Source organism: Mastigoproctus giganteus, chromosome 2, assembly GCF_048544385.1.
Source record: "Mastigoproctus giganteus isolate SK-2022 chromosome 2, ASM4854438v1, whole genome shotgun sequence".
Lineage (NCBI taxonomy): Eukaryota > Metazoa > Arthropoda > Arachnida > Uropygi > Thelyphonidae > Mastigoproctus > Mastigoproctus giganteus.
The window spans coordinates 175,820,013-175,847,291 of record NC_143576.1 but is presented as its reverse complement, the minus strand read 5'-3'; the positions used below and the strand labels follow the sequence as shown (position 1 = coordinate 175,847,291).

General features: G+C 39.7%; 1 protein-coding gene across 4 annotated transcripts in view; it reads right to left on the bottom strand.

Annotated features, from left to right (window-relative positions):
- Positions 1–19,521, bottom strand: part of LOC150089770 (presequence protease, mitochondrial) — a 284,476-nt gene extending 264,955 nt beyond the window's left edge. For all 4 annotated transcript variants that reach the window (XM_090389648.1, XM_090389649.1, XM_090389650.1 and 1 more), the window contains exon 1: positions 19,329–19,521. In XM_090389648.1, coding sequence (XP_090245774.1) covers positions 19,329–19,375 — 47 coding nt within the window. In that variant the 5' untranslated portion in view covers positions 19,376–19,521. The remainder of the gene's footprint in view (positions 1–19,328) is intronic.
- Between the last annotated feature and the right edge of the window lie 7,758 nt (positions 19,522–27,279).

Genomic DNA, 27,279 nt, shown 5'->3' with positions numbered 1-27,279 from the left:
CCCTAAATGCTTTATAGTCTAAATACATCATACACCATCAGGCATCTCTCATATTGTGGAGTTATACTTCATAACTGTTTTGCCATCATTGCATTACTTGGGTACCTACCCACTCACTGACGAAGGGCCAAATAGCCCTGAAACAGTGCTGCTAGGGGGAGCTTGATGATGTCCGGAGTTTCCGAGAATAGGTAACAACAGCCTTCTCCACTGGGGAAGCGTTGCCTATTCGAGGAGTTTATGAGTTTTTGAGTGGTGTGAGTTGAAGGAGTTACTGTCCCTTTCATTCTTCTACACTGTTTCTTTTCCTCTTCCACTCCTACTATAACTTTCCCTCTACCTTTTTTGATTTTCTAAGTCTAATAGGGACAAGTGGATATTCGAGTAGATATTCACATACATACATCAAATAGCCCTGAAATGGCACCAGGGGGAGCTTGATGATGTCCGGAGTTTCCAAGAATAGGTAACAACAGCCTTCTCCACTGGAGAAGCGTTGCCTATTTGAGGAGTTTATATGAGTTTTTGAGTGGTGGGAGTTGAAGGAGTTACTGTCCCTTTCATTCTTCTACACCGTTTCTTTTCCTCTTCCACTCCTACTACTACTTTCCCTCTACCTTTTTGCTTTTCTAAGTCTAATAGGGACAACTGGATAGTCGAGTTATTATCCCACACAAATACAAAATAGCCCTGAAACGGTGCCGTCTGGGTGGTGGTATCCATCTGAGAATAAGTAATATTAGTCTTCTCCTTAGGTGAAGCGCTACTTATTCGAAGTAGTGCAATATCATGGCAACTCGTTGTGAAGGTATTCACAATATGAGATATAACTTAAAACGATGCCGCTTCGCCTGCCTAACCTCCTTTGTGAATTGGTTCATTCAGATTTGGCTATGTATTATTGATGCTTTCGCGCTATACTTATACATAGGGCAGTGTCTATTGATTACCACTCTCTGTCTTCTCCCACTCAACCATCCCTTTATCCATAGCAGCAATTTGCCTCCAATGCCACACTGCTCCAATTTGTACAGCAGTCTTTCATGTGTAACAGTATCAAAGGCTTTCCTAAGATCCAAATATATGATATCAAAGTTATTCTCTGCATCCAGTTCCTTTGTGACTACATCATAGTATCCAATCAAACTGGTCAGACAAGACTTCCCCTTAACAAACCCATACTGTGTCTGAGCTATAACTGAAGTGTTGTCTAGATGATTCTGCAATGCTTCTTTAACCAGTACCTCCATTAATTTCCCTGGAACAGAAGTTAAACTAATTGGTCTGTAATTACCTGCATCTCCCTTTGATCCTCCTTTGTGGATTGGGGTTACATTTGCACATCTCCAGTCCATGGGTACCTCCCCTGAGTCCAGGGAAGCTCTCATAATTATGGCTAAGGGTTTGCTTACTTCCTTTGCCGCCTCCTTTAATATAACTGGACAGATTCCATTTACCCCAGGTGCCTTTCTTATGTTTACCTTCAACAATTTCTCCTCCACTTTACTCTCAGTTATTACACGATTATCTAGCTTACTGCCAGAGTTTAATACACCTCTGGCAATAAGCGAGATACCCTACCTGAATATCTCCTCATGTGGGAATGTAGATGCAAAATATTTATTTAGTTTGTTAGCTACCTGAGAGGGATCATCAACAGTTGAACTCAAGTGGACCAATCTGATTCATCCCCTTCCTTCTAGAGTTTACATAAGTAAAGAACTCTTTGCTGTTTTTCTTTGCATCCTTTGCCCCAAAGATTTCTCCTAACCTGCATTCGCCTGCCTAACCTCCTTTGTGATTTGGTTACAGACCAGCTTATATCAATCATAGGCTTCTGTGTCACCCTGATAATTTATATGCATCCCATGCATATTTCTTCTCTGTCACATGTCTAATTAGTTCATCTGACATCCATTTAGGTCTAAATCTTGAACAATATTTCTTAGTTGGTATGAAAAGCCTAGTAGCTTCCAAGATTAATTCTTTGAATGTTTCCCATTTTGAATTTGCTGTTGGTAACATCTTAAGTTGATCCCACCATACAGAATTTAAATACTGTCTCAGACCTAGACTTTGCTTTCGTAAAGGTGACCACCGTAGTCACCTTTACGGAAGCAAAAACCCTTCCCTTTACCCTTGATGGTAGTTACCTCTTTGAGTAAATCTCACTTCAGCACACTGTGATCACTGCCACCTAGTGGTTCCTTTATCTGCAGATTCTTAATGCATGAAGAATCACTACTGATAATCAGATCAAGAGTATTACTCCATCTAGTTGCCTCCTGAATATGCTGCTGTAGAAAACAATCATCCAAAAAAATGCACAAAAGCCTTGCTAGTGTAAGAGTGACCAACCCACAAATTCCAGTCAATCTCTGGGAAATTAAAATCCCCCATTATAAGAAACTCTGATTTACTGGCTCACTATTTCTCAGCACAATTGCTCATTATACTCATCAGATTCATTAGGTCTATAACACACCTCCTCTCATTTTTCCTTTCCCAGTGCTTATGTCACACCAAACAGACTCAATATTGAATTGTCAACTGGATGCATTTCCTTAGATTTTGTGTTTTTTAACCAACAGCATAACCCCTCCTCCCTTCCTGTCCTGTTTATCCTTTCTGTACACATTGTACTCCCCAAATTTCAATTCTGCACTGCTTATGTCTGTGACACCACGTCTCTGATATCCCAACAATATCTGCCTTTGATGTCTTGACTAGCACTTCAAGCTCATCGAATTTATTAACTATACTCCTAGCACTGGTGTGTACATCAGCGGTTCCCAACCTTTTTTGACTCGTGAACCCCTTTCAGTGTAATATATTTTATCGCAAATCCCTTTCAACATAATATTTTTAATGCGAACCACTAAGCCTATACTCTGTGAAATCGTATAATATTTCTGAATTTTTATTATAAAATATTTTCAGTACTACAAGCGACATTGCATAATAATAAAAATTATTATTAAGTATTATTTATACTTTGTAAAGCAGTTATTAATCAGTCCAAACTAGATTTCGAACAGGCTAATTGTAGAAAACTTGCTTTTAGTCCAAATGGTAGCTAAGCATTCTGGTCTCTGTTCAAAGCTATTGGCCGCAATTTTTGTCCATCTCTGACAAAACCAGATGGTTCTGTTGCCACATCAGCTAAACATAAAGATGATCTGGTAAATCACCTCAAACCATTCCCACTACACTGCAATGCCTTCCGCGGGCTTCCGTCAAAAGGATGTCAGAAGGATTTTGATGAATCTGATGCTAAGAAAACTCCAAGTCCTGATGTATGTCTCCACTTGTTCTCTAAACCTGCGCTTGCTCCTGTTTTGTGTAGTCTTTTTTTTTTTTTTTTTTTTTTTCACTTTCTTATTCCAAAGGTGTTTTTTCTTCTGCCTGGAAATTTGCTCATATCCAGCCAGTTCCTAAAAAGGGTGACAAATCCCTTCCATCCAATTATTGTCCCACTGTGATTACTTCTACTCTTTCCAAATAGAGAAATCAATTAACTGCCAACTCTTAAATTATCTGGAAATCTTTCATCTGATCAACAATCACCAGTATGGATTCTGTCAGTGTCGTTTCACTGGTGATATTCTGGCCTATGTTACCCATCTATGGACAAATTTAATGGAAAAGTTTGGTGAAACTCAAGCCATTGCTCTTGACATTTCAAAGGCTTTTGGTCGTGTTTGGCATAAAGGACTTCTAAATAAGCTTCCATCCTATGGTTTGCCAGCTGTTCTTTGTAATGGAGTATCCAGTTTTCTCTCTGACCGCTCACTGTGGGTGATGTTAGACGGCTATCTGTCTTCTAACTCCTCCACTAATGCTGGTGTCCTCCAAGGTTCAGTTCTTTCTCCTACTCTTTTCCTCTTGTATATTAATGACCTTCTTCCATTGACCGGAAATACTATCCATAGTTTTGCTGATGATAGTACATTTCATTCCACTTTGAGAAACTTTGCCCTGCAAAAACAGATGCAACTTCTCGATTATCCACTGCCATATCCTTAAATGCTGATCTCCAGATAATTTTCCAGTGGGGCAAAGATAACTTAATTTCAATCCTTCTAAAACACAGTCCTGTCTTATATCTTGCAAAAAAGGATTCTTCTGCTCCTATGCTTACCTTCGATGACGCTCCGATTTCTAGGCAAGATCTTGGGGACATTACCCTGACTTCTAATCTCTCTTGGAACAAGCACATTACAAATATTGCTTCTTCTGCATCTAATAAACTGGGTTTTCGCTTTTGCTCTCGCGTTACTTTTCTTCCAAACAATTGCTGACACTAAAGAAATCACAAATCCGCCCTACCATGGAATGTTGTTCCCACATCTGGGGGCGGTGCCTCCAAAACCTCTCTCAGGCTTCTAGATTCCGTTCAGAAGATGGAAGTTAGGTTAATTATTGTCTCATCTCTAACAGAGTCGCTCCACTCTCTGTCTCATAGATTTTCTGTTTCTGTTGCATGTCTTTTCTATAGATACTTGCACGGCACTGTTCTTCTGAATTGGATTCTATAATCCCTGGTCTCTCTTTCAAAGCAGTCCAAACACATGCTGCAACCAGTCAACATCATTCTGCTTTCCAAGTTCAAACTCACAGAACCAACTTTTCTTTTTTTCTCATTTATTCGTTCAACTGCCATTTTATGGAACATCTTTGCTTCATAAGTAAAAGGTAAAGTGCAGCCATTATCAACCCACTGCAGGATGGAAGCCTCCTCATCAATTCATGCTGAGGGAAATGGACCATAATCTGCCACACTGGTCCATTGCGGGTTGGCAGATTGACCGTATTCAGCAGTCAGAGGCTTGAACCCTGGTCTACTCCAAGAGTGTGTGCTACTGCACTCCCGCTCCTGACCACTCGGCTATGGAGGCCAGTCTAAGTATTTCCTGACAATTACAATCTACAGAAGTTCAAGTTTAATGTCAACAAGTATTTTCTTTCAACTTTTCGACCTTCAACCCATGCACGGTATTAAGTACTATAGGTTCTAAAAATAAAAAGTACCTGTACATAACAATGATCCTTGAGAATGAAAAAAATTTAGTATGGAAAAAAATTATTTAACATGATATACTGTTTTACTATAAGATAGTAAACTAATTATCAGGAATAATGGGAGATACGGTTTCTTTCTTTGGCAATTTTTACTTTTTATTTAATTTTATTTTACTTGTTTATTATTAGTTATATTTTGTAGTTTACAATAATATACCTATGTAAATCTAAGCAGACACCATTACAGAATTTTTATTGCGAAACCCATGGGGGTTTGCAAACCACCGGTTGGGAACAGCTGGTGACATGCAAGTATACATGCACCTGTTTCTACTCTTAGTTACCTTAACACAGCCCATGTATTTACTTGTTCCACTATGACTCCCAACAGTCCTGGAAATCCTCATTGCCTTGCTTTCCAGGCTGCTGCTCAATTGCATTTCAATAGAAGCAGTGCAAGAATCACTTTCACCTCTGCCAGTGGCCACTGTTAATCTATTAGTCCGTGTATCCCCCCAAAGGCCGCCTGCGTAGCCAGGTGGGAAGGAGCAGCAGTGCATAGCACATGCTTCTTGATTAGACCGGGGTTCAAGCCCGTGACCACCAAATATGGAGGATGCGGAAAGGTCAGGGAATGACCACCGCATATCCCTGGAGCAATATGGCCTTAGTTGCTAATGCTCCTAAAAGACCAAATAAACAAGCATCTCCCCCCCAAGCTAGCAGTTTTCCGACCCACCTAACTCTGCCTCGATAGCATCAACAAATATTCTTGCACCCTTTCTATTTAAGTGTATCCCATCCCTGTAGAAGCAGTCTCTTCTGTTAAGAAGCACAGACCAGGCTGAGAAAAATTCAACTCCTTGAACCTTGCACAATCTCGCCAGGGCCGAATTGATTGACAAGGCTCTCATCATATATTCCCTCCTATCGTGTCTGAGCAGAATTGCAGACACTTAAAAATTCAACCCTAACTCACGGCTTTTTTTCAGCATTGACTTGTACTTGTTAAGTACCTCTGCTGGTCTCCTACTCTTAATATCATTAGTGCCGTGTACAACAATATCACCCTTTGTGTCTTAAACACTACTACTTCTACAATGTAGTAGTAGTGGCATGTGATGCAAGAAAGCAAGTGTACGAGCTTATGCAGCATCAGCCAAAAAAAAAAAAAAAAAATTTACAAAACAATTCCCTCTAAATGTTTGTCCAGTTTCTCCTTAAATTTATTTAACCTATCAACTTACACAACGACAGATGGAAGTTTGTTCCAGCAATTAACCACCCGCTGGCTAAAGGCAAATTTCTGCACATCTATTCTACATGTCTTTCCTCAATTTGAATTTATGCCCCTTAGGTTCGTAATCTGAACAAGTGGAAGAATCCCATCAGAATTCAGTGTGCGCAACACATTCAAGGCCTTATACATCTCAATCAGATCACCTCGCAGGTGCCTAGTCTCCAGCCTCTGCAATTTGCAGAACTTAAGCCTCTCTTAGTAAGAGGATCCCTTCATTCCCCTCACCAAACTTGTTGCCCTTCTCTGTACACACTCAAGCAAATCTACATCCTTCCTAAAATGAGGCCTCCAGACCTGTACGCAGTACTCAAAGCATGGCCAGACCATTGCCTTATACAGAGGGACAATCACCTCCTTTTCCCTGCTAGCAAAATTCCTGTATATTGTTGACAAAACCCCATGACCTGTCTGCATTTCTTAGAAAACTTCATATCTGACTGCACAATTACTCTCAGATGTTTTTCATTTTCTACCACCTTAAGTGTACATTTCTCTGGGGTTACTTCTACTCATATGCAGTGCTTTGCATTTGTCAATGTTAAATTTTAGTTGCCACTTCCCCGTTTCCCTGACAATAATCACCTACAACAACCAGTTCCTTTGGGACCAGCGCATTCTGCCTTGGGGGGTTGCCGCTGTGTTGCATGATGTTCAAGTGCAAGCTCTGGCATTGATATGGGCAGCTGAGAGCTTGATGGGCCCCTCAATTTAAATCCTTTGAGGGCATCCACCCTGTCCTTCAAACTCTCATATAAGCCCATAACAATGCTGAGTTGGCACCTGATTTCCTCACACACCTTACATCACGCACACACACAAAGACATTCCCCTTGGCAATATCACGTCCCGTTTCTGATTGCTCCACAAACATCAAACAAGCAGTGCATTTCAATAGACTGTGATTCAGAGGACAACCCCCCCCTCAGTTCTCCCCTGAGCCACAGCACTTCCATTAGTTTGAGCCTTTTGCTTTGCTGCTCTGGTCTGAGTCATGATTTCTATTCAAGTTCAATAAAATTCCAATACAAAATACAACCCTAACAAATGTTTAGTTTGGTCTCTCTCTTTTTTTAGTGGGCCGTGTCGATTGTTGAGTTCCGTTGCACCACAAAAGGACAAATTTTGTTTCATTATTTATATCAGGGATGTCGGGATTTTTTTTTTTTTTTTTGCTTAGAAATTGCAAAAATGATTGGTTGCTTTCAAATTAAACAAAAACTTGAAATTATTCAAAAGTCTGAAAATGGTGCATCCGTTAAATCTCTAAAGAACCATTATAATGTTCTTTAGAATGTCATTATAATGTTAGTGACCAAACCATAAGCAACGTTGTAAAAAATAAAGTGAAGCCATTCGATTTAAAATCGACATCATAAAAAATAAAGGAAAGCATCGTATTGGACACGCCAGTACTACGTGTTAAGTTTTTTCGTTTTTTTTTTTTCCATGGTTAACCATGGGTAACTGAATCAGCGGATATGGAGGCACAACTGTATATATATATATACACAGTTGTGCCTCCATATCTGCTGATTCAACCAAGGCCATATTGTGTAGGTATATATATATATATATATATATATATATATGCACAGTCGATTCTGGTTATTTGGGACACATTGGGACTAGTGCATTTTGGCCCGATTAAGCAGCTGCCCCAATTATCCGAAGTTTCACGTAAATAGTTAAAAATACAATTTAGCCCCCCCCCTTTACAATTAGTTCACTGTACAATCAAATCACGTTACGACGAACTCACCACAGTAAAGTACCGTTCAATATAAGATGTGTAGTAAGCGCCGGTCATTGTGATCACATTTGTGAATTGAATTTTAATACTGTTAAACAGCGATTCTAATTAGCAAAAATAGGAGGAATATTATCCACAGGCTATAAAAGTAAAGATATATTAAGCACAAATTTACTCTTTATTACCTTACCAATTAAAAAATTAAATGATATGTGAAAATCGGAAGAATATACGTGATAATTGGAATAATTAATACGTACTGTAATATGTACATACTAACTAGTTGACATTTCTGTTCACTGACATTTGTGGGTGGGGGTTAAAATTTAAAACAGTAAAAAGATAAGCAATCAATAACAAAGAACACGGCACACACACAAATTGCAAGTAATACAACGCGCAAGTGAGAACGGAGTAACAAATTACGAAACTTTAAAAATAGGAATGAAGAGAAGATTCTGAAAATTATTTTTTTTTATATGATTGAAGATGCCATGGAAGTGTAAACACATTTTACCATAATAACCCACAGAATTCCAGCTGCCGGTATTACCGCAAATTCAATAAGATCGAGTTTACTGTCCGTTTATGATAAATTGCACTAACAGAAAAGCCCAATAAACAGGTGACTGCTAATTGTTTTTATTCTTTTATGGTTGTGACCTCCAGAAATCTGACCAAACTATGTGGTACGGTCGGAGACAATCATAGGGTAATCTCCAGTGCTAAGGTCTCCTGCCCCAATTAAACGGCATTTTGTCCCAATTAAGCGAAGTAAACCCTGGCTATTTTCTCGATTGGTTTTTGTTTTTTAAGATTTGCCCAAATAAACGGCTGGCCCGATTAACCGGTGGCCCAAATAACTGGAATCCACTGTATGTACACACACACACACACACACACACACACACACACACACACACACACACACACACACACACACACACACACACACACACACACACACGGCGCCTCCGTAGCCAGGTGGGAAGGAGCAGCAGTGCGTAGCACACGCTTCTTGATTAGACCGGGGTTCGACCCCGTCACCACCAAATACGGAGGATGCGGAAAGGTTAAGGAATGACCGCCGCATATCCTGGAGCAATATGGCCTTAGTTGCTAATGCTCCTAAAAACCAAACAACAACAACACACACACACACACACACACACACACACACACACACACACACACACACACACACACACACACACACACACACACACACACACACACACACACACACACAGGTGTTCAAAGAAAGTGCATCACCTAGGAATTCACATTTCTAACCCTTTTTCGCAATGGTATGTTACATTAATGACTAGCATCACAAATAGAAATATAAACAAAAGATATTTATTAATAGTTAAGGCAAAGATAAGTAATATTTGACAGGTGCCCTCAAAATATTCAAAAATGAGCATTTGCAACCTTTTACAACAGTTTTGGTAGACACAACAATTATGGCTGAAATGTTATCAGAAGCCCTCAGTTTGCTTCAGTTTATCATTTTAAATGGAAAACAAAATGAAAAGTTCACCAGGTGCAAATTAATATTTAGTTGAACTGCCTCTGACCCTGATGGCAGCAGCACACAGTCGAGGCATTGACAAGATCAATTTCTGAAGATAATCAACTGATAGTTCGTGGTTCCAAACATGAATTACGGCTTCCTGAAGTTCCCAAAGGGTCTTTGGTTTCTTTCTGGCAACTGCAGATTCAACACGATGCCAACAGTTCTCTATAAGATTCAGGTCCGGGCTGTTTCCTGGCCAGATAACAGTTGTTGTTGTTGTTGTTTGGTTTTTAGGAGCATTAGCAACTAAGGCCATATTGCTCCGGGGATATGCGGTGGTCATTCCCTGACCTTTCCGCATCCTCCGTATTTGGTGGTCACGGGCTCAAATCCCGGTCTAATCAAGAAGTGTGTGCTACACACTGCTGCTCCTGCCCACCTGGCATAACAGTTGTAATGGACCGTTCTCCCAACCATTTTTTCACCTGTAACAAATGTAAACACATTACTGTCGAACCTCTAATGCAAAAATGAAGTTAAAGTAACTAAAGAAGTGCCTACTTACACTTTTTGCTGATGACAAGGAGCAGAGTCGTCCTGAAAGATGCAGTTACCTGGCACGTTGAAATGGTCTCTAATGGTCGGCAGCAATTTGCCTTCCAATATAGCCAGGTATCCATTGGCATTTAGGGAACCTTTTAAAAACTGCAGGTGACCTACAATGCGATACAAAATGCACCCCGTATCATTTGGCTGGTAGGGAATTTCACTGTAGACACCATACAGTCTGGATGGTATTCTTCACTACGTCTATGGTGAATTGTTTGTGTCCCATCAGAGCCACGTAGGTTGAATTTCTTCTCATCTGAGAAAATAGCTGACTTCCACTGCTTGGGGGGTTCATTTGACATGCTCCTTACACCAAATTAATCGGGTCTTTTTCATTTTTTGTGTGAAGAGGGGCTTCTTCTTAGGATGACGCACTGTAAGTCTATTTTTGAAGAAGCGTCTTCTGAACTGTTACTGCACTTGCTACCACTCCTGTATGTTCTTCCCATCCTCTTTTCAGCTCAGACGAAGAAGATTTAGGGTTTTTAAGGCATAAGTGCTTCAAAACGCGGTCCTGTTTTGGTGTAGAGACTCATTTGCATCTGGTTCCTTTTTTCTTATCAGCAGAACCAGTATTATTGAGTTTGGAAAGAAATCTACTCACTGTCGACTGATTACAAGACCCTTTATAAGCAATATGACGGGAAGAACATCCTTCCTCACTTAAAGCAACAATAGTACTCTTTCTTCGTGGCATCAACTGCACATAACTCGCCATCCTGATACAAGCAAGGAATGACTGCAACTCTTGCAGTGTGCTTATATAGCTGAAAGTAACAGCTGATGCAATATTATGTCATCACCTATGCGTATCAATTACAAGTTTAAGGGAGATGCACTTTCTTTGAACACCAGCGTATATATAAAAAAGAGTATCTTTCCAGGTTAAGATGCACAAATGTGAGTGCAAGTAAAGTCACCTGTGTAAACTGTGCATTACATGGCCTTCTCTGAATTTGCTCAAAAAGCTTCTGAGACTAGAAGCAACCTTGCGGTGATAACCTAAATTGTAACACCTGCCTCTACCTTGAAATGTCCCTCTCCCTGACTGTGACAACTACTGATAATGACTGCCCTGCTAGAATGTTTCCCACTCAATGCAAGTATGAAAGGAAATGTTTCTGATGGAATGTATATTAAGTGTGAGTGAATGTATGTAATAGTGTAGTTAGTGTTGATATGTGAAACTCACTGGGTGGGAAATGATTCCACTTAACCTGGGGAAAAAAGATGTATAAAATGTGTGTGCTACATCTATTCAGGATAGTGTTATTAAAGGGATCAGTGTGTGTGAATGAGAATGTCCAATAGATGTTAATTGTTATGTGTGTGTGTGTGTGTGTGTGTGTGTGTGTGTGTGTGTGTGTGTGTGTGTGTGTGTGTGTGTGTGTACAGTAAGCGTGCCAGTTATAGTGATCACTGGTTATTAGAATCAGCTGCTTTAGAGAATCAAATTTCAAAGAACTGATTCAAATAAATAAAATGCACTACACTTTCATCTTTTATTAGCATCACATCTTCAGTTATAAGAATCAATTTTGAATGCTTCTGTGACATTTTTCTAAATTACATTTCTAAAGGTCACGTTTGTAGAGGTCACAACCATAAAACAATATGCAGTTTTTGGTTTATTGGGCCTTTTTGTTTGTACAAACTGTTATAAACAGGTAGTTACTCCAACTTTAACAGAAGAAGAAATTGTCCAATCTGTTACTGATAATTTTGTCAAGGAGGAGGAAAATGAAGATGAACCCAAACGAATTCCAGTTACAAAACAGCAAACTCGTGAAGCTATAGCTGTCCTGAGGAGATTGTTGGAAGAAACTGGTGCAAGTGATCGTGAATATAGACTGTTATACAATATTTTAAAAAAATCTATAAATAGACTTTGTAGTGATAATTTAAAGCAATCTAAAATAAGTGACTATTTAAAATTATAATCATATTACAGAGTGTATGCTTAATAAATATGTATATTAATTAAGCCAGTATGTAAGTATAAATTTATTTTTATTTTGCTAACTAATTTGATAATATTCTTCTGATTTTCATACGTCATTTAATTGGTAATAAACTTTTTGGTAATAAAGTGTAAATTTGTGCTTTATATCTTTATTTTTATAGCCTGTGGATAATATTCGTCGATTTTGGTTATTAGAATCGGCATTTATTAGAATCAAAATTCAATTTGCAAATGTTTTCACTATAACCAGTGTTTACTGTATATAAAAAAAGTATCTTTCCCGGTTAAGATGTACAAATGTGAGTGCAAGTTTGTTTGTTTGTTATTTGGTTTTTAGGAGCATTAGCAACTAAGGACATATTGCTCTGGGATATGCGGTGGTCATTCCCTGACCTTTCCGCATCCTCTGTATTAGGTGGTGATGGGCTCAAACCCCGGTCTAATCAAGAAGTGTGTGCTACGCACTGCTGCTCCTTCCCACCTGGCTATGGAGGCGCATGAGTGCAAGTAAAGTCCTGTGTAAACTGTGCAGTGGCTGAGCGAATGTAGTTGTGATGTGTCAAAAAAAAAAAAAAAAAGTGTGGATGTCTTGATAGTTGTGTTTATTTAGGTGGTACCTGTGTCCTTTCTCTGAGTATATAATGATGCATGAAAAGAGGCACAAGGGTGAGTGATTCTCTTCCATTGTTACCTATTCTGCCCCTAAATGAATGATAATAATAAAAATAATAAACCACCCTGTGTACTTGGTAGCAGTATCCGTCATGCTACAATCACCATGTGTACAGGTAATCGAGGGTTCACCAGAAACTATAGAAAATACATCGCCAAAGAGCCTGGAGTGTCAGATGACACGTGTCAACGATGCCACCTGGCTTCAGAAATGATCCAACACATCACTGCAGGATGCAAGATGATCACCCAGACTGAGTACACTTATAGACATGACCAGGTAGCCAGAATAATACATCAGAAGCTAGCAAGGAAATACCAGTTGATCAAATAAAGTGTACCACACTAAAAGTACGAACCCCAGGAGTACTAGAGCCTGGGACCACGCTATAATACTATCTGATTGACATAGTGGTACCCAACACTGGCAACCTCCAGAAAAACCCATGAGGAAAAAATCAGGAAGTACAAAGACCTAAGACAGGAGATCAAAGAGATGTGGAATATGCAACAAGTAATGACCATCCCGATCTCATGTCAACCACCAGTATGGTGCCAAACACCCTACATAACAGCCTAACAGCAATAGGTCTCCCAGTGAACACCTACAAGGAACTCCAGAAAGTTGCAATCCTGAACACCTGTAGGATAGTCAGAGTTCCTCGACCAACAGTAACACCAGACATAACACCCACCACCCTGTGTACTTGGTAGCAGTACCTGTCAGGAGATGGAACCCCCCAATCAGGGAGAAATAATGAGCAACAACAATAATAAACCGCCCTGTGTACGTGGTAGCCGTACCCGTCATAGGGTGGCACCCTCAATCAGGGAGAAATAATATAAAAATAACAATAATAATAATCCACCCTGGGTACTTGGTAGCAGTACTCATCGATCACAGGGTGGAATCCCCAATTAGGGAGAAATAATATAAGAACATCAATAATAATAATAATAAAGGAATGTGTATACCCGTGTATCTGTAAGAATGGAAGTTGTATTTAACATTTGAAGAGTGTGTGTAGTATTCTGGCAGGTCCTCCCCCCCACTTGGACTGCAGTGGGGGGTAACCCACAGGAACTACCCCTGCCTTGCTGACACCCTGCATCCTCGCTTTTGAGGCATGGTGTGGGAACTGCTTACACTGGCTACAGTTGCCTGACCAGTGTGAGATTTCATGCAGAGTTGCATGTGTATCCACAGAGCAGACTCCATCCCCACATAGAGCACTCTGACCTTATAACTTTCTTTCCCCACACTCCCATCTCCCCTTCCCCACCTGGTGGATCCTACCACCACAAACCTTTTACTTTTTGATGGGTTCCTCCCACAGAGGTGCCCCTCTATCCCTTTAACTTCCTATTTTCAGGTAGACAGTCTTCCTATTGTGCACCTTAATCTTCCTCATCACTATTATCCCTCACAACCTTTCCTCTTCTAGCGGGTTTCCCACCAGGGGCCTCCCTGGCAAGCTCAGGTGAAGTCAAGGGTTCACCCCCCCTTGCCAGAGAACTTTCTACCTGTACTACACCTGGCTGCCTCCCTGAGGCACGGACGGGCAATGTGGGACTCCATTATGGGTCCTCACTAAATGCCAGACGAACAACAAGCCAACACAACCGTACACTACACTACACAAACTAACACTATCTCTGACATTTACAGAGTTTATAGCGTTGCAATGTATAATTATGGTTTCTAGGGGAAACTCCTGGTGCAGTTTAATAATATACACAATGTCCTTTCTGTATACATTGTACTTCCATTATTCAAATTCTGCATGCATTATATCTGAGTGACACCTTAATCTGAAATCCGTCTGCATTTGACATCTTGACCAGCACTTCAAATTCATCAAATTTATTTACTATACTCGTAGCATTAGTGTACATGCAAGTATACATATGCTCTGTCCTTACTTTTAGTTACCCTAACACAGTTCATGTATTTATTTGTTTCATGATAACTCTAGAAGTTTTTAAAATCCCCAGCACCTTACTTTCAAGGCTGCTGCTCATTCCAATAGAAGCAGCACAAGAATCACTTTCACCTCTGCTTGTGGCTATTGTTAATCTATTGGTCTGTATATCCTTCTCAAGTAAGCAGTTTTCAGACCCATCTAACACTGTCTCAATAGCATCAGCTATTGAAATTGTCAAGAGAAGGACATCGTATGACTGTTCATTAAGAATTAATGTGGCGTAAGCTGACACATTATTCTGGCTTTCAAACTTTTTGAATGGGCCTGATGACAGAATTCAAGAATGTATTCAGTAATTTTGCCAACTGTTAAACGATTGTATGTGGGATTTTTAACCTACTAAAACTATCTATAACCCTTTCCTCAGAACGACATTACTGTATAGCAAAATTTATGTGGTTTAATAACTATAGTGACCACCTTACATTTCAGAAATTCTTCATAATAAGGAATCTTAAGAAAGCACATCAGAAAATTTATTTTTTTCTACTAAACAAAAATCTACACATACAAACTTATATATAATACTCAAGGTGTAGTTTAACCAAGTCCGGATTCACTAGGGTGTCAATGCTCAATAAATACATTGAGTAATAAATATCCCAATGGATGGCATCAATAAATAGGCATATATTTATGCCTATTTATTGCCTAATGAATAGCATAAATAAATATACACTATTCATTAGGTTTGTGTTCTAATGCCCAGTTCATTCAGAAGACCACCAATCAGAGCTCTTTATAGAAACATACATTCCTGCATAAAAGCTTGGAATCACATTTCATTTTTCTTAATTTTCAAAGTTTTTATTAAAATACGGCTAACTTGTTTACTAATTTTTATTAAAATATTTTTTATTATTGTATAAAAATAAAACACAAATAATAATTAAGAAATTTCTAGAATATTCACGAATATTCCAAAAAGGTGTAGAGGCCTTCTGAATATGGAAGAACATTAGAGAAGATTCCTAAAAGTGGTAAAACATTGTAGATTTCTGAACGTTGCAGATAATTCTAGTGTTTTACAAAATGATAAAATTGTGGTCTAAGAACTGTAACTCATAAAATCAAATACTTGTCATTCAGAAAGAGTGGTGGTGAAAGTTGTGTGTTTTTGTGATAAACATTCTGAGAAATAAGGTTGTTGTTATTTGGTTTTTAGGAGCATTAGAAACTACGGCCATATTGCTCCGGGATATGCGGTGGTCATTCCCTGACCTTTCTGCATCCTCCGTATTTGGTGGTGACAGGGCTCGAACCCCGGTCTAATCAAGAAGCGTGTGCTACGCACTGCTGCTCCTTCCCACCTGGCTACAGAGGCGCCGAGAGAGAGAAATAAGGAACTAATTGTTGAAAAATGAAGTGCTATTATAACTCCGTATGAAGAAAGTTAAAAGTTAGGTGTTTCATTTAAAGGAGCACAAACAACTATTCGACAAGTTGAAAAGACTGGCAGTTTAAAGGCCAAACCACAATCAGGATGACTGCACATAATAATGGAAGCACAAGATAAGACCATAACACTGATTTCTAAATGCGATCAATAACTTACTGCACTTTAAATCTAAGATGGGCTCAAAAGGACAGAGAAACTCCTGTATATACATTCAGTGTAAAACTGCTTTAAACAAGCATGACTTCATGGTCATATAACAGTCTGAAAACCCTTATTAAAACCAGCAAAAATTGAAATAAATGGTTGGCTTGGGCTAAGAGCCATCAGCATTACACAACTGAAGAGTGGGAAAAATGTACTGTGCATGGATGAATCCAAATTTGAAATTTTTGGATCCAAGTGTAGAATTTACATGACACGATCAACTAAAGGAAAAATTGGGGCTACAATCACGCACAGTGGTGATTTGATCACAGAGTTACTTCTGTTTTTCTGGAGTGGATGACATCATCAGAATTGAAGGAATTTTAAGAACCCAAGGCTATAAAAACATTCTTGAACATAACGCAATATCCTCTGGTCTTGACTTTATGGATTTTATATTACAAGAAGATAGTGACTCAAAAAACAGCTCTAAGGTGTGCAAGGATTTTATGGTGTGGCCCCCAATTACCTGACTTAAACCCAATAAAGCTTTTATGGGATCATCCAGACTGTGAAGTCTGCCGATCTTCACAAAATTTATGGAAAACCTTGCAGAGTACTTGGAATAATTTTAGTCACGACTATTATAAAACTAATCACCAGAATGCCATGTCTGTGTTAAGCAGTAATAAAATCTTGTGGAGAATATTTTGATGAAAAATCAGTACAGTTGTTAATATTAATAATTTAAATATTTTTGGTGTAAATTTTTCAATGCATAATGAAGAATCTTAAAATACTTTGTAGTGTGTTGTTTTTTTTTTTATATTAAACCTTAACTCTCATAGCTAATTTAAAAAAAAATAAACAAAAACTGTTGTCATATGCTGTGATTCCAAACTTTTAGCCAGGAATATACATCTTCCATAATGAAATATAATTTTTTTTTTTTTTTTTTTTTTATCATTGTTTTGTTCGGATTTTTTTTTTTTTTTTTTTTTGGCTGGTGCAGCATGAGCCATAGGCTTTCTTGCACCATGCGGCCGTTACTAATACTAATAATCCATAATAAAAACATGTTGTGACATTTTTGATATACTGTAATTTTGGTTTCTGCATCAAAGTAAATTCCACTGTTCTACCTAAAACCAAAAAGTTGTGGTTGCTCTTTAGTTAAGTTTAAATCACGAACTAAGTCATTCAACCCTTCTTGCTTAATTAAGTGAGGTGCATTATAATTTTCTAGTTGGTAGTCAAAATCTATTGAAAGTGGACGGTTCAGCAAAGTCTGCAACATAAGAATCTGCTATATTCAGAGGACTTTATCATGCAGAAAGAAATGATTGGGCCGAAACTGGGCATCCCATGGTATGTTCAGTCTCGCCTCACAGATCTGGGCTTTGCAGATGACATTTAATTGCTAGCAGAAACACGAAAATGGTTACAAGACACGACCACCTACTTTGAGACAGTGGCTGGTAAGATCTGCATTGCTCAAATGGGCACATGAATAGTTGTTGGACATCGACTTGTCAAGGTAGTACACCAGTTCCCCTACCTAGCAGCATATTGTCTAGCAACAGAGGTGCTTAGGTGGACATCAACTGCAGAATTGGTACTGTCAGCAATGTTCCAACGATTGTGCTCAATATGGTTGACAACAACAATTGATAATATGATAAAGATCTGACTCTACAGCACTATCATTTTGCCAACTGTGAAATATGGATTTTCATGACTCAAAGTTGGTGGAAACTCAACATGTTCCATTAGCGATGCTTATGAGAAATACTGGATGTTACTTATTGTGACTGCATTACCAATAATGAGATCCTAAGACGCAACTTGCACAGTCTGCAGGACATCGTAGCAGGATGTGACTTGCCAGACATGTTCTGCACCAATGAGACCAATGGCATACTAAGACTGTAATGTGATGAATACCACTTGATGGGAAGAGGAAGAGAGACAGGCCACCCAAGACTTGGCACATGACATTCCAAGAAGACTTGTGAATCACTGGTATCACGTGGGAAGAAGCAGGAGCTGTCACTGCTAATCAAGCCCATTGGAGGACACTTGCTGCCAAATGTGCCCAGTTGCAAAGGTGGACCCAAGTCTAAGTCACTTATCCATCTGCTCCAATAGTCTAGTTCTTTCATGAATTTATTCAAACTATCCACTTCCACCACAACCGATGAAGCTTATCCAGCAATCAACCACCCGTTGATCTGAATTTATGTCCCCTCGTGTGCACTGTCTGAGCAAGAGGAAGAATCTCATCAGCACTTGAGTTTGCTCAAACCATTCAAAGCCTTAAACACTTCAGTTAGATCACCTCGCAGGTGCCTAGCCTCCAGATGCCAATTTGAACAACTGAAGCCTTTCTTGGTAAGAGCACCCCTTTGTTCCCCTCAACGGTCTTGTTGTCCTTCTCTGTACCCATTCTAGTAGCTCTACATCCTTCCTAAAATGAGGAAGCACCCAATTACTTTGCACTGGGGGAAATAGATTCTGGACTCCCTGCAAAGTCGGCCCTGGTTATATGCAGTCTCCACATTCCTGCTTGTACAAAAAGTTACCACAATCCTGAAGATTTAACCCCGGGGACTCACATCTGGTGAGTATGGGCTTGGCACACCCAGGGTCCTGAGCTGAATATCATCATTCTTCTCTTTCTTGGTGATTCCCTTCTACTTTTGACTCTCTCTCTCTCTCCCCCCCCCTCTCTCAGGGCTACTCGGGAACTTTTTTTTTCCCTGGTGCAGCATAAGCCTCAGGCTTCCTTGCATCATATGGATGATAATAATAATCTTTCACCGATGAAAAAAAAAAACATAAATAAATAAATATATAGCCAGTAATTATGTATAAAATACCGAACCACTGAAAGAACTGAGAGACAACTAAAAAATAAAACTCAACACATTGCAATTATATTACACGTAAAAATGTTACATCATACCGCAGTTCCCGAGACGAGTGGGTCAGGTGAGATAATCTTGCAGCCATTTTATTTAATTACTACTGTGAAACAGAGGAAAACTAATAATAATAATTAAACATATAAATCTGAGAATGATATACTGTAAATAATATCAACGTAGAAATATACTTTAATCAATACACTATTTTTAATAAACACAAACATTGTACTGTCATTTGCCACACATTTTACCCATGTGGAAGTTAAAACAACGGAAGCGCCACTACACGGAAAATATCAGTGTGGTGGCATTTCATTTTTTTGGAATTTACAATTAAATAGAGAGAGAGAAAGAGAAGAGAAAGAAAGAAACCAAAAAAGAGAAGAATGATGATATCCAGCTCAGGATCTTGGGTGTACCAAGCCTATACTCACCAGACGTGAGCCCCTGGGGTGATAAACGTTAGCAGAGCGTTGTTGTATAACTTCAAACCGCAGAATAAGTTAGGGATATCGAAGGAGTACTGTACCATGTATTCGGGAACGGCCCTTACAATTAGTGAGTTGGACGGCTTTACTGCTTTCTCACACTAAGTGAAAATGGTTCGACTGCCACTGTAGGCCGAAGTTTTAAAAATTTCTCGTTGAAAACGGATGGAATCTTTATGGGCAATTTTCAACTCGTTAATCGGTCTTTGACTGGGGAGGCTGTAGTTACTGTTGTAGGATTTTAGAAAATCCCTTTACCAAAGCCATATTTCTTCGTATATACTGTCTGTAAATTGCATATGTTCAGTGGTCGATTTTCTGTTTGCTAGACGAAAAACTCAAGTTTCCAATAAAAAAGACCATGCTACCCTCGTCTGAGACATACTAACTCAGCCACACGTTGTGAAAGAAGTCCATAAAAATTCTTCACTTCATCGACGGTTTTCGAACTCAGATCTTTTTTTATCCGGTGTGAGGGAGGACGACGATTCTGCCAAATGTGTTACCGACAAGGGCTTCGGGGACGCTTTCGTGGGTAGCGCATTCCATGGCTGTCTTGCTTATCCAGAGATAGCAAGACGGTCATGGAATACATACAAAGAACTGATATATATACACCTTTCATGGGGGCCAGTGGACCTAATTGTCGCCTAACTGTAAGGGTGAAAATCCATTATTCCATACTTGTACTGAGTGGCGTAGCTATCATGTAGGCAGGGAATGCAATTGCCATTCAATTGCCCCCTTTTGGAGCCCGGCGTCTTTGGCTGTCTCCTCTTTTTGCAATTTTTATTAATTAAGTAGGGTCCCGAACATGTTCTTTGCCTTCGGGCCAGAAAAAGGGTAGCTAGCTACTGCTTGTACTCATCTAAGAGGAAAAACAGTATTTATTTAATGGTTACGCAGGTGCGGATCCATGATTTTGATCAACAAAAAGACCAAGGACCCAGGCCGTTGCTTTACCTAGGAAAATTACTCAATCTTGTTCTTTGTGAGGGGAGGGAGAGTGATGCCCAGCAGCCACACGGGTCAGGCTCTGATGTCGGCAGCATCCAATAACTAATGAGCAAAGCCCTTGTTTTATCGCATTTTAGGAATTTGAACAAGCGAATTCTGAACTTTTGAGCAAGATCAATACCAAACGACTATGGCTAGCAACTATATAGGGTGTTTCAAAACATGTGCGCAGTATTTCAGGACAGAGTAAGGAACTGAAAAGAATGAAAAAAAAAAAAAAAAAAAATATATATATATATATATATACAGGGTGTCTCATAAATACACGGCATAACTTCAGGAATTAGATCCTCATATGTGGACAATAAAAATATTTTATATCAACATAGTTCCGGAAATGCTTGGTTCCCGAGTTATTAACCGGAATGTCTTATCGCCCGCAGGTGGTGATTTCCTTCATCACAAGGTACTGACAGAATCTGGTGGTTTTCCATTCCGACCATGTACTCAAATTAGGAGCAAGAGCATATGCACTTTATGTACGGTTTGGCGGACGGCAATGCACTGGAGACTCGTTGTTTGTACCACGAAAGGTTCCCAGAACCAAGATGTCCAGACAGGAAAACGTTTGAAGGTATCCATTGCCGCCTTTGTGAACATGGGACCTTTACACCTCGTGCTGCCGACAGAGGACCAAGATCTACGACTCCTAAAGTAGAGGAAGAGATTTTGGATGTTGTGCTTGACACTCCTGGAATCAGCACACGCAGAATAGCAATGCAACTGGCTGTTCAACGTTCGACTATTTGGAGAGTGTTGCGAGAACACCAACTGTATCCTTACCATCTGCAACGGGTACAGGCCTTGTCACCAGCAGATTACCCTGCGCGAGTAATGTTCTACCAGTGGTTCTTGCAGCAGTGTGGTACAACTCTCACTTTCCTGCCTTAGTGATATTCACAGATGAAGCACAGTTCACATGAGACGTAATTCGAAACTTTCACAATCAGCATACATGGGCTGAGGAAAACCCACATGCAATCCTTCCATCACATCACCAACAGCGTTTCAGCCTCAACATCTGGGCGGGTGTTTTTGGTGATAAGTTATTTGGGCCCCATGTACTTCCAAATAAACTCACAGGGCAGGCGTACAGAAACTTTCTGGAAAACAACATGCCTGATTTCTTGGACGACAAGATTTCTTGGAGACAATACGAAACATGCCAGGAATTTGGCATCATCTTCGCGAGTCCATGAGACATCGATGTGAGGCCTGTATTCAAGCAGAAGGTAGACATTTTGAACAATTACTATAAGGTGATGTGAACAGTTAAGTGTCATAGACAGATCTTCAAAACTCGGAAACCAAGCATTTCAGAAACTATGTTTATATAAAATATTTTTATTGTCTACATACGAGGAACTCATTCCTGAAGTTATTCCGTGTATTCTTGAGGCACCCTGTATATATACATATAGGAGTATATATACTGATTGTTTCAAAAGTGATGGTCAATAATTTAAAAGTGAAAAGTGCAAAAAAAAAAAAAAAATCAAGTTATTATTTTAGGGTTGCCCATACTTGAATACATTAACTCGTATTTGTGTCTGTAAATTGTGTGTGTTCTATGGTCGATTTGCCTCTTTTTCTGGACGAAAAAACCCCAGTTTCTGGGGGAGAAAACCTTTGCTATCTACGCTTGAGACCGACTAACTCAGCCACGGAGTGAAAAAAGCCCATTAAAGTTCCTCGCGTCATCGACGGAATTCTAACCCGGGCCTTTTCCACCCAGTTGGGGAGGACAGTGACGATATCACTGTGCTACCCGCGCAGACGGTGAAAAGTACAAGGGACAACGGACAAGGTATTCTTATATTGATTGAGGCCTCCAGGGTTACCCCTATATACAGCTGTAGCATCTGTAGGTTATTTATAGCCGGCAAGTGTGTGTGTGTGTGTGTGTGTGTGTGTGTGTGTGTGTGTGTGTGTGTGTGTGTGTGTGTGTGTGTCGGCCCTGGAGTCTTAGCAGCCGGGAGGCAGGGAGCAAGCTACCTGCGTCCCGACTCCCGTCCTATCCACGTGGAGGCGCTCCAGGAACTATCTAAATTACACTAAGTGGGATTCCAACAAGTGGAATCCCTGTTATAATAAATAAAGAATAGGGAGGAGAAAGTAGGATAAAAGAAAGTAGAAGAAGAAAAGAGAGCAAAAACTCTCTTAGCGAAAGGAAGAAATAGGAAAGAGGAAAACACTAGTTGGAAAATCTAACAAGCGAGAGAGCTGAGGTAAAATTTTGAAGCCCGAAGGCTTGTAATTTTGATAGAAAGATTCTCCTAGCCAGGAAGGAAGCCCAACCTGCACCGACAAGGGGAAAACGAAAAGTCTCAAGGAAAGAATATAGGTAATGTACAAGTGGCTATTAGATAGCCACTTAAAAGAATAAATTAAGATAAATAATAAATATTTTAGTCACCGATATGAAACATAGCAGTAAACATATTAACAAATTACGCTGCATAAGCAGAGAGTAAAATATACAATATTTACAAAATAAGTAATTAAAATTTTAGCTGAAAAACCAGTACAGGGAGATGTACAGGGAGATGCAAGTAAAGTTGCACATGGTGTTCATAGACCTGGAAAAAGGATATGATAGAGTGTCCAGACAAGAGGTATGGAGATGCATGTGGGAGAAGGGTGCATCAGAAAAGTACGTAAGGCTTGTGAAGGAAATGTACGAGGGAGCGGTGACTCTGGTTAAGAGTAGTGTAGGTATGACTGAGGGGTTCTCTGTAGAAGTTGGACGCACCAGGGATCAGCTCTTAGCCCATATCTGTTTGATCTGGTAATGGATGTGTTGGTGAGAGAAGTGAAGAGTAGAGCACCATGGAATATGCTGTTCGCGGATGATATCGTACTGTGCGAACCATCCCAAGGAAAGGTAGAGAAGAAATTAGAGGAATGGAGGAAAGCGTTGGAAGAGAGAGGCATGAGGATAAGTAGAACAAAGACAGAATATATGGTATTGAATGGAGTGAGAGTTCTGTAAAACTGCAGGAGGAAAAGCTACCATTACTTTCGAAATTTAAGTATCTGGGGATCGAACGTTGAGAGGGATGGAGGATTGAGTGCAGAAATACAGCATAGAGTGCAATGTGGATGGTTGAACTGGAGAAAGATGAGTGGAGTGCTGTGTGATAAGAAAGTAAATTGTAGAATAAAGGGAAGGGTGTATAAAACTGTGGTTAGACCCGCATTGATGTACGGTGCTGAGCCATGGGCGATTACACGGGCCTAGGAGAAGAAGATGGAAGTAGCGGAGATGAGGATGCTAAGATGGATGTGTGCTGTGATGAGGAAGGACAAGATAAGAAATTACTACATCAGAGGTACGGTTAAGGTGGGCCTCTGAGGAAAAAATGCAGGAATCTAGGTTGAGGTGGCATGGACATGTGAAACGAAGAAGTGAGGAGTGTGTGGGGAAGAGGTGTGAAAAGTTGAAGGTGATAGGGAAGAGGCAGAGGGGGAGACCTAAGCTGAGATGGATTGTTGTTTGGACTTGATTGGACAAGTCCAAACAACAATCCAAATTACTTCTTGCATCAGAAAAATTAGTGTATGTTTTAGCTGGTTGGATTCAAGATATTCAAATACACCAAAACAACTTGGATCTTCAAGTTTAAAGCATCACCCCGTCTGCGAGATATCTCCAGTGAGGCGTCGCTTCTTATCCAAGAGGAACTGCACCGTGGGAAGTGGGTAAACAAATCAAATATCTTCGGATGGAAGTTACCGCTGCTTTGATATCGGTTTGATCGGAAACAGCAAAGACTGTAATGTAATATTGCAACCATCCATCCATCCGAGGATATTTACTCACTTGGGAGATGGTTGTATTATCTCCCCAATGAATAAAACTGATATTAAAATAATTTAAATAAATTATTTATATTCATTAGGTTAGTTAGTTAGTCAGATAGTTTGCTATTAACAAATACTTAAAAATTAGTAATTAAAAATTATATTTATCTATTATGACAGTTAGAGCCCCTCTTTCCTAATATAGTAATATTAGTTCTTAAGTACGCGTTTTCTATTTTTTGTGTAAATGTGGTGGGCTATGGATGTGTTGGATTCCAACTGAGCAGTGCACTGCTGTACGGATGGTGCTCGTTAGGAGGATGGAGGGTACGTTCATTATTCCCACACGGGGTGCTGCGTAGTGGAAACCCAACGTGTCCATCAAAGGAGCTCATCGGGAGGGTAGTTAAGGCGAGAAACCGAAAAACTTTTACATTGTAAGAACAGGATGGAGGGTGGGCTTATTCAAGACGGACGAATTGGATCCCGACGATGGGGTGGGAGACACCAGTGCGGCAGACGTTTGCCCGTTGGGAGGGGGAGGTATACATTGCACTCATTTGTTCGTGCTGGTGTCCTTCCGTTAGGGCAATCCCATCTAAGGATCCCGTTCACTAATTACGGATTGTTTTCTCCTTTTAGGCATCAGCTGATTGACGGATTTCCAAACTGACTTTTCGAATGAGGACCGCTTCGCCCAGGATACTTACTGGAATCGAAGATGGATAACTCAGGAATCTGTTGAAGTGATGCCGAAAGGAGGCCAATGACGTATAGTTGCTTTTGATTGTATTATTGAGTATTTATGTACCATTGATCCGCTGTACTTGCAATTCGGAATGTAATTTCTTGTTGCTAATAAAATCGATTTTTTTATTAAGAAATTACGTTTTCTAAAATTTCTAAAGGAGAATGATCTTTCTTCAAACCGATACGTACTTTATAATCTACCCACGCTGGAAACGAGGATGTAAACGAATAACAGCAACGTACTATTGATGAACCGCGTTTCACACATTCAGTACTTTCCACCAAAATTAAAGAACTTGTTGCGATGCGTGGCAAGGTGTTCGCTGATGCTGCTACTATTACTCTAAAGCCAAAATAAAACTGGATATGTAATTTGAAATTTTAATATGAAAATACCCTAAATTACGTTAAAGTATTTTCATATTAAAATAGGGTTGCTGCGAACTCTGTGAAGTATACTTTTTAAGGAATTGTTGTTGTTGTTGTAGGGTTTTAGAAGCATTAGTGTCTGTCAGTGTCATATACTGTCTGTAAATTGCATGTGTTCTGTGGTAAATTTTCTGTTTTCTTGAAAAACCCAAGTTTCCGTGAGAGAAAATCATGCTACTATCGCCTGAGACGGACTAACTCAGCCACGTAGTTGTAAAAATACCATAAGAATTCCTCACGTCACTGACGAGACTCGAACTCGAGTCTTTTGCACCCGGTGTGGGGGTGGGGGGGTAACACCGATTCTACCAACCTGTACTACCTACGAAGCTTTAAAGAATGCTGCATAGACGCAATACGAGGGATATTTTTATCAGCATGGTCGACCGTAGCAGGTGGGAGGAAACTTCTTCGTACTAACAGCATACAGTAAAAACTGTTGGCAAGCCTGTTTAACAATGTCACTTAGGAGACCTTAAGAGTTCAGAGAAACTGTTAGTTCGTGGGTAGCGGAAAGGAGTAACAGTCGTTGAGCGTTTTCTCATGATATTGGTGAAAGTTATGGTTGCGCACATCTCAAGATTTGTTTGTTGCCCAACTGCTGACAAGATGTTCTGCGGGTAGCGATGTTTATAAAGAACAGGAAGCTAATTCTGTGGGAAACAATGTCGAATATTTTTGGGGTGGGGTTGTCAGAGTAGTCAACTGTACATGAATTCTTAGTCTTTAACGGTGTCTACAGCGATGTATCAGAAGTGTTTTCAATAAAATGAATGAATGCGAATTCCTAGTTAAGATAACTACTGCTGATATAAGAGTGGTAATGGAAACGAGTTGTTGCCCAGAAATTAAGGAATGAAATTTCACTTTGGTATTTACAATGTATTTAGGAAGGATAGGGAAGAGGGAAGGGGTGATGGGATCAAGCTTTTCATCAAAAGCTTTTGCAGATTCAAAAGTTACGCATCCAGCATAGGATCTATGCTGGTTGCGTAGGTGTGGCGTGAGTCAGTTAGAAGCAAAGGTATAATGAGAGTGGAAGTAATATGCAGACCAGACGATTGTGAAAAGTATGACGACAGTCTCTATATTCACATGAATTCGACAAGCAAGTGTGAATGTCTTATTACGAGTGACTTCAACTTGTCGATAACTGATTGAAGAGTGTATCCCTCCTAACTGGGAGAGATACACACCATTGGGAATGGTGTGTATTTATTTTATTTAAATAAAGTAGATGGTGTGTATCCATCTACTTTATTTAAATAAAATATTTAAATAAAGTAGATGACTGTCATAAAAGTTAGTACAATAGCGTTATTGCTATACACAGTAAACCAGCCGAAGTTGTGCAGTTACATCATTTCATAACATCACATTATATTGCCGTATTACCCACAATTGAAGTAAAGAATCTTCCTTCAATTTTTCTGTTCCTTTCTTAAGGTCATCCGTGATCTACATGCTCTACATGTAATTATTGGCATAGCTTATTATGCCC